The sequence below is a fragment of the Hippoglossus stenolepis genome, chromosome 21, assembly GCF_022539355.2.
Source record: "Hippoglossus stenolepis isolate QCI-W04-F060 chromosome 21, HSTE1.2, whole genome shotgun sequence".
NCBI classification, from domain to species: domain Eukaryota; kingdom Metazoa; phylum Chordata; class Actinopteri; order Pleuronectiformes; family Pleuronectidae; genus Hippoglossus; species Hippoglossus stenolepis.
The window spans coordinates 5,784,073-5,797,879 of NC_061503.1; the positions used below are offsets into that span (position 1 = coordinate 5,784,073).

The 13,807-nt window shown below is 40.3% G+C and overlaps 1 protein-coding gene across 1 annotated transcript in view; it reads right to left on the minus strand.

Annotated features, from left to right (window-relative positions):
• Positions 1–479: 479 nt before the first annotated feature.
• LOC118100996 (ras-related protein Rab-26) overlaps positions 480–13,807 on the minus strand; it is a 69,128-nt gene continuing 55,800 nt past the window's right edge. Inside the window, exons 6-10 of the mRNA XM_047338447.1 lie at positions 7,520–7,585; positions 6,247–6,303; positions 5,717–5,793; positions 2,534–2,649; positions 480–2,495 (exon numbers count right to left, since the gene is read on the minus strand). Of these exons, the coding sequence (XP_047194403.1) occupies positions 2,547–2,649; positions 5,717–5,793; positions 6,247–6,303; positions 7,520–7,585 (303 nt within the window). The 3' untranslated portion in view covers positions 480–2,495; positions 2,534–2,546. The remainder of the gene's footprint in view (positions 2,496–2,533; positions 2,650–5,716; positions 5,794–6,246; positions 6,304–7,519; positions 7,586–13,807) is intronic.

The following is a 13,807-nucleotide window of genomic DNA, read 5'->3' on the forward strand; positions in this document are numbered from 1 at the left end:
TACACCAGAACAATCTTCTGATGCAAAATGGTGAACTGAAGATGACTAGATTTATTTTCGTTTCATTTTTTGGGTGCACTGCATATTGCTAATAAATGCATATCTAAGATCCAAATCCTGTGGAGTTTTAAACTGAGCACCTATTAAGCCTAATGTTAATTGCTGCAGCAAAATCTTTGTAATAACAACATGTTTTCATACACTATCACCTGTATTCAAGTCACATTGGTGATTCTTCATATTGTAATAACAAGTGACTGCCACACGATGGTGCTGCAGTACCACATCCAAGATTCGTGACAGTTCATTCACAGACCAACTCCTACATTGTTGATTCTTTAATGAGAATACTTGAGATTGATACAATACAAATCATTTCAGTTAAGATACAGATTACAAGTTAACAATAAATTGACATCTCATTTATTTTGAATTAAATTTAAGCATTTTGAATCTTTATTAACAGGATTTTCAAATAAAATGTGTATTATTCAAGCAACATCTACTCGTGAATCCTCCATCTTTCTTCGTCCCTGAAAATGACACACAACAGCAACATCTTTCAGCTCACTCCATTTTCCTTTTGGGGACTGAAGCCATAGCACAACATTAGCTCAGCACAGTAATAATGGTGACATGTCTATGGCATGAAAGGAACTAGAGCTTGGTGATTAAAGATGAGAAAAAGAAAACTATTATCTCAATATAATTTTTATCAATAGCAATATAACAAAAGTTTAATATATAGCTTATTCATTGTGAGAGCATGGTGATCTGCTTGTAAAGAAGATTTTAGAACTCTAATCTTAACTCAGGAGAAAAAATCTTTAAACTAAAACAAATGTAATATTTATTGAAATCAACTGATATTAAAATCTTTATCTTGATAACATTTTTTGGCCAAATCACCCGGCCCTAAGGGAGAGGAAACCGTTCAACCAAACCTAAGTCGAACAATTTCCTAACTCTTCTTCATTTTCTTTTTAAATGAAATTATTTTTACACGATAGTGTGGTTTAAAATTCATTGTGATATAAACAAAAAGTGGAGAATAATGTACAATTTAACAACAATATTAACACAAAATAACCTCTAGGTCTTTCTTTGAGGCTTCCCACCACCTTTCATCGACTTCATGGATTTGACACATTAAATAACTGATAACGAAAGATCCAGAAAAAGACCTTGAGTTAAAGTGAGCAGCAATATCTTCCCCTTATTTCCCATAATGCAACTCAACTGATTTCCCCCAAATACGTACAATGCAAAGTACAGTAGTGGTCAGTGAACACCTACATGCATTTACTAAATGAACATGGTCGAATAATTACAGAGAGAGATGTATTCACATTAAATAGAACTCATCAAAGCTTTAAACTCAAACTGGACAAATGTCAAAGAGCTTAAAGGAAATTTTACAGACAGTTGATCACGAGGATATAGTATTTAAAAACGGTTATTATATTTCAATCCTGTACAAAAACAGCACACAGTGCCATTTGACTGTTTAACATCAGGAGCAGAACTGTATCCGTAAAAACATGTTCATCTATTTCTATTACATTGAGAAGATTGATTCAATATTTAACATGTCTGTGTCCATATACTTGAGTTTCAACAAGACGGGCGTTTACAAACTACAAAGATTTCAGAACACAAAAGTAAAATTACATTTGAAATATGTACATTGTCACACTTATGGAAAATGGCACAGAATGGATTTAACTTTGGTGTGTGTGTGTGTGTGTGTACTTGTACTTGTACTTGTACTTGTATCTTTGTAGAGACCATTTACAGCATAGACCCCCCCCCAGTTTCCAGACCAAGACGCTTTGGCTGCTTGAACCAGTGGTTAGGTTTACGACGATCGGTTGGTGAAGGCATCATGACCTCAGGGAGCTATTTTAGTAGGTAAATGAGGGTTCTAAACTTCTGACCTCGAGGATCAATCAATCAATTTTTTTTCCTAAAGCCCATATTCACAAATCACAATTTGTCTCATAGGGCTTAACAAGGTGCGGCATCCTGTGTCCTTATTGATTGACAAGTATTTTATTTGTTTCCCACCGAGGTAATTAGGAGTAGGCATTGTGCCCAAGTGGTTATGGTTGGGTTGAGATAAGAATGTAGTGTTTCGAATGGGCAAATGAGGGGAATGGGCACGAGGGGGAATTATGTTAGGATTAGGGAATGCATTACACTAATTAGTGTCCTTACCAAGATAGAAGTACAATGTTGCGTGTGTGTATAAACATGCATGTATATGTGTAAGCATGTAGATAGGAATTTATATTACATTCACAGTTGCAGAGGAAAGGTGGGTTGGGAGAGAGAGCGTATTGGCAGTATCACCACAAAAATAAATATTACAAACACTGAGAATCCATGATTATTCCCAGACACGCAAACTCAGATTTATAACATACTCTTAACAGAACATACATGTTCACACACACACACACACACACACACACACACACACACACACACACACACACACACACACACACACACACACACACACACACACACAGATAGCATGTGGTCTACGAGCGGCAGCAGCCAACAGTCCTCATTTCTTTGTCGACGTACTCCTGAAGCTGAAACTTTGGCAGGTCCGGCTCCTTCATGGTCCTGTGCTTCAGTTCTCTGAGACACAGACAGGTGATAATGTAAGGCCAGGTTAGCACTGCTGACAAAGAGCGGTGGCAACATACAAAAAATTTAGAATGAAATCATCATGGCTTTTAACACCTTTCCAACTGTAAAACCTAATTACTTGACTGTGTATGGGATTATTAGCAGAGGCCCTTTTCTTTTACATTTAGAAATGTGACCAATCATTTTTGATTTTATATCGATTCCTCCCCTCATCTCCTCCTGCTGTCAATGGGCCAGGTCGCTCAGCCAAGTCACTGGCGAGTTGGCGGCATGTTGAGGCGAGTCACAGATTGCCGTGGAGGAAGAAGAGCGCCATCTTCCACTGAACTGCCACAGATCAAATGTTTGCCATCTGACAAGACATGCTGCCATAAAGAATATGAACTGTAGGCCTTGTATGAAGATGGACGACACAATAGCAGCCCAAAAGTGAAGCCAAGGCGTCTTGATTGCCCCCTGGTGGCTGGCCACAGTATATTGCCCCTTTTCCACTGGTTGGAACCCCACTAACATCTTTCTTTTGTCTGCAATGGGAATGGATACTCCTGGGTCAGATGACTCTGCGGCAGACACAGGTTTTTAATCGGATCCTGCTCTGATTGGCAGTGATGGAAACATGACACGGCTGAACGGGTTCATTGCCACTTCTTTATTTTGTCTAGATGCTGACGCTGAACCTTTTCCAGTAGAATGTTCTGGAGTTGGCGCGCGTGAGTAGACATGAACGTTTGTTTGTATTTATTGTTTTTAACATCTTGCGAAGAGTGATTTTCTTCCTTAGCACTGGCAAGACAGCAAGGTGAGAGAGCCGATCACTTTCTGGCACATTTTGGTAAATTCGGACATGAATCACTGGGGAACAAAAAACAGACATCCGCTACTGGCAATGGGAACTGAGTCAATCACCTTTTGTTGGAAGGTTTAAAAACCCATGAATACTTGATTTATTGTTGAGGCTTTTACTTTTTCCCTTGCTTTTGCCTATGCAAATTTTTTTGGTGCCTTGGAATGTTTTGTTTCTTACTTACTGAAATATTGTAAATAGTGACTCTTTTGTTTCCCGAAGTCGCTACATTTTGTATCAGCAGGTTCTGTGCCCGACTGAATGCTTTTCTTGGCAACACCCAACAAGCCTGTTACCATAACAAGGATACAAATGTGATGCAGCTCCCACACAAACTGTCCAACACTACATGTTTGAGTAAGATGGTATTCTCACTTTTAATATAATTTATTAAGATTATTATTATTATTGAGACAAATAAGATTCTTTGCGGTTTTGTCGTCTTGTAGTTTGTGTTTCTGATACCTGGATGTTGGACTTTGACATTTTCTATCGTACCATGGCTGCAGGGAACGTGTGTGTGTGTGTGTGTGTGTGTGTGTGTGTGTGTGTGTGTGTGTGTGTGTGTGTGTGTGTGTGTGTGTGTGTGTGTGTGTGTGTGTGTGTGTGTGTGTGTGTGTGTGTGTGTGTGTGTGTGTGTGTGTGTGTGTGTGTGTGTGTGTGTGTGTGTGTGTGTGTGTGGGATGATGACTGACTAACTTCTGATTTAGCTTCTGTAGATCTGTGCTCTTCCACCACAGCATTTTCTTTCAACCATCTATGGTTAAATGTGGGCGTGAATGGGGAAGAATCCACATATGCACGTCTCCAGATGGATTTTGATTTGTTAAGGGAACATTGCTTTCAGGTGGGCTTAAGCACGCTTTTATAATAAATATATCTGGTAATTTGTTTGGGCATTCACCATATGTTCACCGTTTTATAAATGAGGCCCCAAGTGTTCCTGATCTCATTAGTGATGCACCGTACTCCTCAACAGACATTTTGAGACGTCAGACAGAAGCACGGGTTTAAATAATGAAACTAATCACAGTGAAAAAAAGTACTAAAACAGAGACTCCAAAGGCCCTAATGTGCCCCTTGTGTTTTCTCCTCCTTATTTTCCTCCTTCTCCTCCTCTCTATATCAGGGGCACGTTATGAGTGTGATTATGTGGAGGGTGATTTAAAGGAGGAGCTCTCTCTGTGCAATTTCAGTTCCAGCAGCTTTGTCATCGTGGCAGAGTTTTTATTGTTTTTACTTTTGAGTTGGGGGTCTATAGACCTGTTCTCGTTATTAGTTTTATTATTTATTTTTTTGTTGGTCAGAGGGGGAAGTCTCTGGGTCCGACAGCCCCCTGCGGGATTGGCCCAGGTCTTCCCATTGTTTTTCTTTTCGGACAGGCCTCCACACTCTCAGTTTAATTTAACATCCCATTTTTTATTTTATGTGTCTGGGTTGGCAGACGCATAAAGTTCAGTTTCCATTTTGTGGCTGTTATATTTTCAAAAAACTCACTGTGAAACATTTGACAGTGACATCAGTTTACTTCATGCATGCCCAATGTTGCTTTGTGAATTGAGCACGTGCCAGTAACAACAACAAGCCTATATACCAGTTTCTCTGTTTGGTTAGCACTGGTTTATTAGTCTAATCACAAGTTTGCATCTAAATTTAGCATCACTGCAACACATTACCGGCATTCACAGGCATCTGCCAATATTACTTGGACCATGGTGTTTTTCTCTGGTACTTGATGGATAGTTGATGTCTATATATATATATATATATATATATATATATATATATATATATATATATATATATATATATATATATATTTGTTTGTTTGTTTGTTATTATTACACCAGTGCATCATATTAATTACTTTGTGACGGCCTGCCATAGTTTTATTTTTACATGTGATTTGTCCGATGGGTGTATCAGCAGGGCTTCAACACAGTGGTGCCACATCATGATCACTACTGCACAGACTCTGGCTTCAAATGTTATCACCAGCACAACATGACAGTATATTGAATGGAGCCAGGGTGTGTTTTATTGCTTCTTAATCTAAAAAAGACGTATTTCTTATCACTGGAATGGCACAGCACACCAAAACAACCCATGTTCTCTTTTGGCTCCTTCAAAGTAAAGTTTTCCTTCAATCTGAGGACACGGGGACCTTTGCTGTGCTCTTTATGTGGGCTGTTATGTGTGTGTGTGACTCACTTGGCCACAGCATTGAAGGCCAGCTCCACATTCAGTCCAGATTTGGCGCTCGTCTCCATATAGGGCACTCCAAACTCCTGCATGGAGAAAGAGAGAAACATCTTTTATTGTATAGAATTTGCTCTATTGTGTCGCTCCCTATGGGTGATGACCAGTGACGCAGATACAAACATGAGGTTAAGTAGGGATTCAGGATTTGAAGTTTTGGTTTGGATCTGTGGTTTTAAGTACCTGAAGAGGTGGGGGGGTACTCTGCTGATCAATACCAAGCGAGCACAGTATGTAACTGATGAAAGTATAATAACACTCTCACATGCTTATCGGAGCAAAACAACCTGGAAAATTAGGTTACCACCCCCCCCAACCGCAAATCATTTATTCCAAACAATAACAACATTATGTGTTCATGAATACATAATTACACACACTCATCAAGAAACAGCTGCTGCACGGCGGGGAGTTTCACGTGCACGTGGCCGTGTGGGAAGATTCATAACAGCTTCTTTTTATTCGTGTGTCACGAAGCTCACCTTTGCCAGTTTCTCTCCCTCCTCCCGCTTCACCGCCCTGTCATGTGTGGAGTCGGCCTATGGACACACAATAGACACACAAGTCCTGTCACACAGAGTCTGGGGAGATGGATGATGCTACAAAGGGAATTCGAAGGATTCAGTCATCCATGTTTGATGCATCCGTGTACATCGCTATCAAATCGTCCTGGATTTGAACATTCTATTTCACAGATTAGATATTTTCCAAGATGTCTTGTCATAAAAATGAAAACACCAAAGCTGCAATAACTGCTGTCCACTTTGAGGGAGAGGAGCTCTATATGAAGCTAGAAATACAAGATCTGCTCTAATCTTCCAAAGCTGCTCCCTCTAATATACAAGCTTAGACGGGCTGAGACATGTGCATTCGTTTGGAGCCATGTTTCGGCTACTTAATGAGCGTAAGGGCAAGGTTTATTCTCTTTTAGCTCTGTTTTGGTCTTCACCGACTCCAGAGGAAAATAATATTTGTTTTCAACTTGTTCTACCAGCTGTGGCTTCTGTCTGCCTGCTGTTTGATGCCAGGCAAGTAGGGCACTGCTTTTTTCCCCTCTCACTAAAGACAGCAAGGTAGCTGGAAATAGAGGTACTGAGGGGACTGTAGCACCCCCTACCTGCGAGTGGTTATTTCTTTTTAAAAAGCAGCGCAGAAGTAAACCTTATATATACACACACACAATTATTTGTGGATATATGATTTCATCAAAACGTTCAGTGTGTTTTCTGTGTGGCCTTTCTGATACACAAAATGGGACATAGATGAAGCAAACTGGAAGTATCAACAATTTTAGTGGTGGTGGTAGTAGTGGGTTTGATATGCCTCTAAAATTTTGATTTCAATGTCTTTTAAAACAGACATTTAACTCAATTTAAAAAGAAAAAAAATTACAGCATTATATAGGATGAGAGCGGTAAGAGAGAAGCAACAAAAATTAACTGATACAATAAATAAAGGTTTGACCTAAACTTTGATAGTTCAGAGCTGTAGAGCTCAGTGTTCATTCTCTATGGATTTGGACTAAATGTTTTCATTTACAGTGATATCAATTCCTATGCCTTGTGAAATGTCCAATATTTAGTTTTTTAAAAATATCTGTTACTTTACCGACATGATTCTTCTACCATTCAAATGATAAGTTTGAACTAAATAGTCCATCTGTCCTTACAACCTGATTTCCCAGCATCCCTCCCTCCATGATCCCTCCCTCTGAGTCCATCTGTCCGTCCTTCTCCCGGAGCTGAAAGGTCTCACCTTGTTGCCCAGCAGCATGAGGACCACGTCCTGCTGAGCGTACTCATGGATCTCTGTCAACCACGCCTGGACACAGTGAGGGATCCAAGGGGGGGGATGGAGAAGAAGGATAAGGAGAGAGAGAGAGAGAACAGCAGAGATGGGCATGATGGAGGGAGGTTAGATTGCGGATAAAGCGAGGCAACAGAGGAGATGGATGAAGCCACACAGAGGGAGCGAGGGAGAAAGACAAAGGATTAATTTATTGCTGATTGGCTGCAGTTCATCTTGCCCTGCACTCCTGCACCAGATCTTCACCCTCTTTAATCCTCCTGCCTCTCTACTCCTCCATCTTCATCCAATTACAGGCCAGTGCTCTCGAGGCTCTCTGTTACCTGTCTTGGTTAAAAAGCACTTAGTGTCTATGGAGGATCCCACACAGACACACAGACACAGACACACACTTTCTTCAGATATAGATCTCATTGTGAGTTCACTATAGCATATGTGTGGTACACATTAAAACAAATCTATCCAGTGGTCAGTGATGTCAGAAGAGAGCGGAACGGTTGCAGACTGGCTTATCGGGCAGGTCTGTCTTTATTGTGTCTATGGAGCAAATCATTTAATATTAGCAAACACACTATTAAATTAGAATAATAATTCATATTATTCCCCTGGTGCAATGGTTAACGGTAATGCTACCTGGATGGGCTGTGTTTATACGGAAAAAAACGGAAGTGACATTTCTGAGAGGTTGTGATCACAGACTGTAATTAAAGATGCACGACACGTCTCCACGTCCTCCCTCTATCCAGAAATAAAGCCAACCTGTCAAATAAGTCATGAAAACATTCACTGAAAAACATTTAAACAGACATCAGTATGATAAGAACTACCTAACATTTAATGAATGAACGCCTGACTGATCTTTGTGGTAGACCGACAGCAATTTAAAGTTCAGATAACAGGAGCTTGGATTGGAAGACCAACGCCTCGTTTCCACAGTTTTGTTTCATGTCTGCAATTCTCCCTATAACCTGATGACAAATGGACCGAGACACCACAGCAGCCACGGGAAAGGCAATGCTGTCAGTACAGATATGCAACAACAGTGTTTCTCATATGTGTTAGTGTCATCATGGAAAGGAATAGAACAGGGAAGCAACCTCTATTTAGAGGCTGTCAAATGAGCAGCAATAATGGAGGGAAATAAAGTTTGCATATTGAACTGGTAAAATAGATCTCTGCTGCTTAAGATTGGTGATTAAAACACTGATTATGTCAATCGTTATTATTATTATTAATATCTATTGATTGTATATGAATGAACTCTCCCAAGTTTATTTAACTTCGATTTTTTTTTTTCCAGCATTGAAATGTGTTAAACTGGCGAGACAAGTTTATCTATAATTCGACAGTTACAGTTTGACATAAACAACTGATAAAATGAAATAGCCTGTTAGCGGATTAGCTTTAAAGCTAACTTCCAGTGGCACAAAGTGCGTCCGTCTGAAATCCATCAAAAAAGTTTGAACACGTACAAATTCTAGCCAAAGAAAACAACAACCTGGAGGTGGGCGAGTTTTGCAACACATCAGAGATCACAGGAATAAATAAATGAATGAAGGCTACAATAATTTACATTATAGCCAGGCAGCTGCCCTACTTTCATGTTTGTAATTATGGAAATAATTTCAGTTATGGTAATTACCGCCCCCTTAACATTTGCTGAGCAGATACTAAACAGTATGTGTGTGTGATTAAATCTAAATCCAGTCTTGCCCTCAGCCACCTTGAGAAGTTGCAATATTTTGGCACTAAAATGAATTTTGGGATGGTAATGATACTAATTAGTGAGCCACAGAGGATGGTGGGATTTGTATTAACTTTCCAGCCGGCTTAACGTTCTGTTCACAGGATATCTTGAAGGACAGGTAGATGGTACGAAGCATGGACGTGAATGAGAAGAAGGTGGAGTATTGACAGGGAGAGCTTATGCAACAGCAAGTCAGGGTTAAGAGTGGTTCAAGGAGAACAGAAGGTTCTACTGTTCACAGTATCAGGGGAATGGAGGTTTCATCAGTGTAAAGGTGAAAGGAGAGATGTCCTTCACCATAATGTCAACTGTGTGTGTGTGTGTGTGTGTGTGTGTGTGTGTGTGTGTGTGTGCGTGTGCGTGTATACATATATGAAGTTGTGTTTACCTTGATATGCCAAGAAAAATCTCCGCTTCCGGAGGACACACCCGACACACTTTGTTATAATTAAATTCAAAGTATATGAAATTCTATAACCTCCAGTAATGTAAGTTGATGTCCTGAAGTGTTATTTTACTTGTATTTGAATTTATGAAGGACACATAATTATCAAACATGTTTTGACTGAATAAAGAAATATCCACCAAACCCAATTGTCCATCAATTTTCTACTACTTATGTTGCTGATTTATTGTTTATTCTACAAATGTATTTTACTTTTAGAAACGTTCAACATAAACCAAACTAAATACACTAAGTGTGCAAGAGTTCGATATGACGTGTTTTCTGACGTTTTATTGTGTCTCTTCATGTGAGCCCCATTTCCAGTGTGCATTCCATCATTGTATCAGTGCGAGTCCTCCTCTGCAGTTGAGGTGCAGCTGAACCCATGCTTACCATCAAATCAGTGAAATTACGCAAGGTCTATTGTGCTGATACCAGTTGTTCTCATCAAACTTGGTGATCTACAGCAACACTGAAAGGCAGTACCACCCTTGCTATTAATAGACAACTCAACTATTTACATTGTTCTGCTTAATAAGTCCTAAATGAACCACTAGTTTCACCGCCTCACAGTTGTGAGCCTGCCCCCATCAGTCAAGCTGCAGGAAATAAGGCCACGCTCCTGAGTTATGGTGTAAAACATTGCTAGAAAAGTTTGCAGAACATCATGATGTCGCAGTAAAGTTGACCTTTTGAATGTCATTACTTCATCATTTTATCCAATTATACAGATGCCTTAAATTTTGCCACCATTAATCAATAAGTTCTCGAGTTATGGTTGAAAAAAAATCTGTTTTGTGACATCTGAGTGAACTTGACCTTTTACCAGCATAACAGCTTCAACTCTGGGTGCAAATTCAAAGAAATCCCCTCAAGGTGTTCCTGAGGCGTCCCATTAAGCACGACCACAGCTGTCGCCATTGTGGAGGTTTGCGAAGGACGGTTCTAAATTCTGACCGTGATTTTCTTTGAGTAACTGGCAAGAGAACTGCAGTGCACCATGGGAAAACCTGAGGGGGATCAGCCTTCAAATCTTTCCATTTTCCTCTGAGCTTTACAGAACATCTCCACTGAGCTTTTCAGTGCTCAACTATTCTGAGAACAATCTGTCATCTTTTGGAGGGAAAAAAAAGACATGAGATCGTCCTCCTGCGCTTTTCTATTCTCACCTGAATTCTGAATGTTTTACTTCACACTGTTGGACTTCATCCTTCCGTCCCCTGCAGCTTCAAAACACGAGTTTTCAAACATTGTAGAAAACAAATCAAGTAACTATTACTGATGTTTTTAAATGGAACAAACTGAACCACTGTACAGTGGAAGAGGTAGTGAGGATGTTCCTCTTCAGAACGAAGTAAAAGCTGATGTTTGTACCTGTACCAAGTAAAATCATATAGTTTAAAACCTACACTGCCCCACCCCACGATTTCTGTGAGCACATGTTGACATCTGACCATAGACTTTGATAAAGGGATGACGTGAAGCCAAATCATGATTGCCCCCTGGTGGCTGGCTGCAGTATAGGTCGCAAACCTCCATGTTAGCAAATGGGACATGGACCAAAGTAAAAGGTCAAAATTATGTTTCTGAAAAATGTGATATTTATTCGTTATTTGATTCTATAAAGAACGGGGTAAAACATCATGACTGACAGCTCAGACTGACCTGTGATTGGTCGAGTGTATATCTGCGGGACCTTGATACCGCAGCGCCTGTATCCGGAATACTGTCCCGTTTGCAACAGTAAAAACGGGACAGTCTATACACACACATTTCCTCCTGCAACACCCTTCTATCTGCATCATCAGACAAAAATCACAGATGAGAGCTAATCCCCCCCGCGTGCAGGTTTACAGTATTCTGCACCGGCCCTCTGGGGGTTTACATCATTTCATTACACAGAGATTAATGTACCAAGCTCCACACCTCACAGCCCCGACTCTCGACGACATGCAAACCTGCCAATTACTCACACAGCCTTCGAAAGATCTCAGCGGTTTGTGGGTGGATTAGGAGGAAGTGAAAGAAGGAACGCGGCTTCTGTGCTGATCAAACTTCAAAGGCCCCGCTGTCAGCGCCGAGCATTAGAGTTCATACATTCATGTGTTCCGAGCTCGGGAGGGGGGGGCACGTGTGCATGTTAGGTCGACATGTGATAGCTTTTGACATGCTGTTGGATTTACAGCTTCGGCTCAGCTTTCAGGTCGACAGTTTGCCTCTGTGTGAAGCCACGGCTGTAGGCTTTACACCGAGGCTATACTGCAGGATCAAACGAGGGGTGATTCAGCAGTATATCCTGCTCTCAGCGAAGATGCCAACTTCAAAAATGTGACAAAATTGCAAAGGAAAAAGTTAATCTTTCCAATTATAGACATTGTTTGTCACCACATGTCTCAGACTTATTTGCATATTGCTGCAGCCTCCTGAAGTCAGTATCTCCTCAAAATAGATAAGCAAACCACTAACACACTTTTCTCTCAGAAACAGGGATGCTGGAAGTCAGTCAGAATTGGGGGTGCTGAGAGGACGGCTATATAATGACCTCATAAAAAAGATCCCATACAGTGAGTGGTCCATTCAGACACGGAAGAAACAATGAAAGGCATCATTTCCATTCTAAAAACATGGCTTTATTGAAAAGAATTCCACCTGGCTATGGACGCAGGGAGCCATGCACAGCTCCACTAAGTCCTCTTACAGGGATCATTTGGGGTATTTTTCAAACAAATTTGGACAGTAAAGTTATTTTTATTTTTTTTCCTCATTGCGTCTCTATCATTCGTGCTGTGCGCTGCTCGAACCGCATCAAGCCAAACCAAGCGGACCGCAATCTCCTCCAGCTCCATAAATTGTCTAAGTTTCAAGATTCTGTTGTTTTTACCCAGTCTGAGTTTACACGTGTCCAATCACACTGTGTTACTTTTCCCTCAGGTTCTGGGACTACAATGAGTAAGCGACGCAATCCTTTTATATAATCAACTGCTCATAATGATTAGTTTAACCCGGGACAAACGGGATCACTAGAAGTTTCCACAGTAGAATTTAGTCGTTGATGGAGCCATCTAGCAATGTTTGCCAAAAACAGTCCACATTTGTTTTGTATATTTGTGCCACTTTTGCTAGTTTTTTATTTTACAAGTGGGCAACTGAAGGCTCATATCCATTTAGTTTGAGCCAGAAGTGCTGCATCATTGCCTGACGTGGCCCACACACTGTTCGGGAAGAGGAAACAGATCTGCTCATACGTCAAGTGAGAATGCATGAGCAGACCATCTGTGTGTGTAACAAGCCTCGTCCTCAGTAGGTGCGTATTACTATCTTAACATGCCTTAAAGTAACAGAGATGATTCCAGACCATTGGTCAATTGCTTTCTGTGTTGGGTATGATATAAGATAAGATGGGACTGTTTTTATATGTGGCTCTTACAAATGCACAACAATATAAGTGTAAACCACCAACCACTTTGTCACTATGAATTATGTGTTACGTTGTCTTTTCAAATGATCACACATAGGATATTCTGCACATCAGGTCTTTGAGGTCCGATATATTTAAGAGAAAAAGAGCAGCCGTGCACGTAAACATGATAGAAAATGTCTTTACAACCTACACAACTCTGTGTAGAGACGTGACTGAAAGTCTACAGGCCACCTAGCTGCTCTGAAAGCCTGCAAGTAGCCACATAGTTTCAATAAGATAAGATAGAACTTTATTAATCCTGATAGAAATTCTTAGGTAGGTCTAAAAATATCAAGTGTCATGACGAATGAGACAGGCCCAGTGTCTAAATATAGAGTAAGATCAGTTATTTAAATATAATGGAATCAACCACAAGTAAACTAAAATAGGAATAACAATCTTGGAACCTTCCTATGAACAAAAGGTTATAGCATTTCATCTAGGAGAAGTTTAGATAATTCAGTTTGGAACAAAGAAGCACTCCTGCTGACGGGAAATAAAATGTTGATCAATTTTGCTCTGTGGTTTATCTGTGAATGAGGAACCCTGAACAGCTGCTTTCAGACATGCAGTGAACTCCAGAGA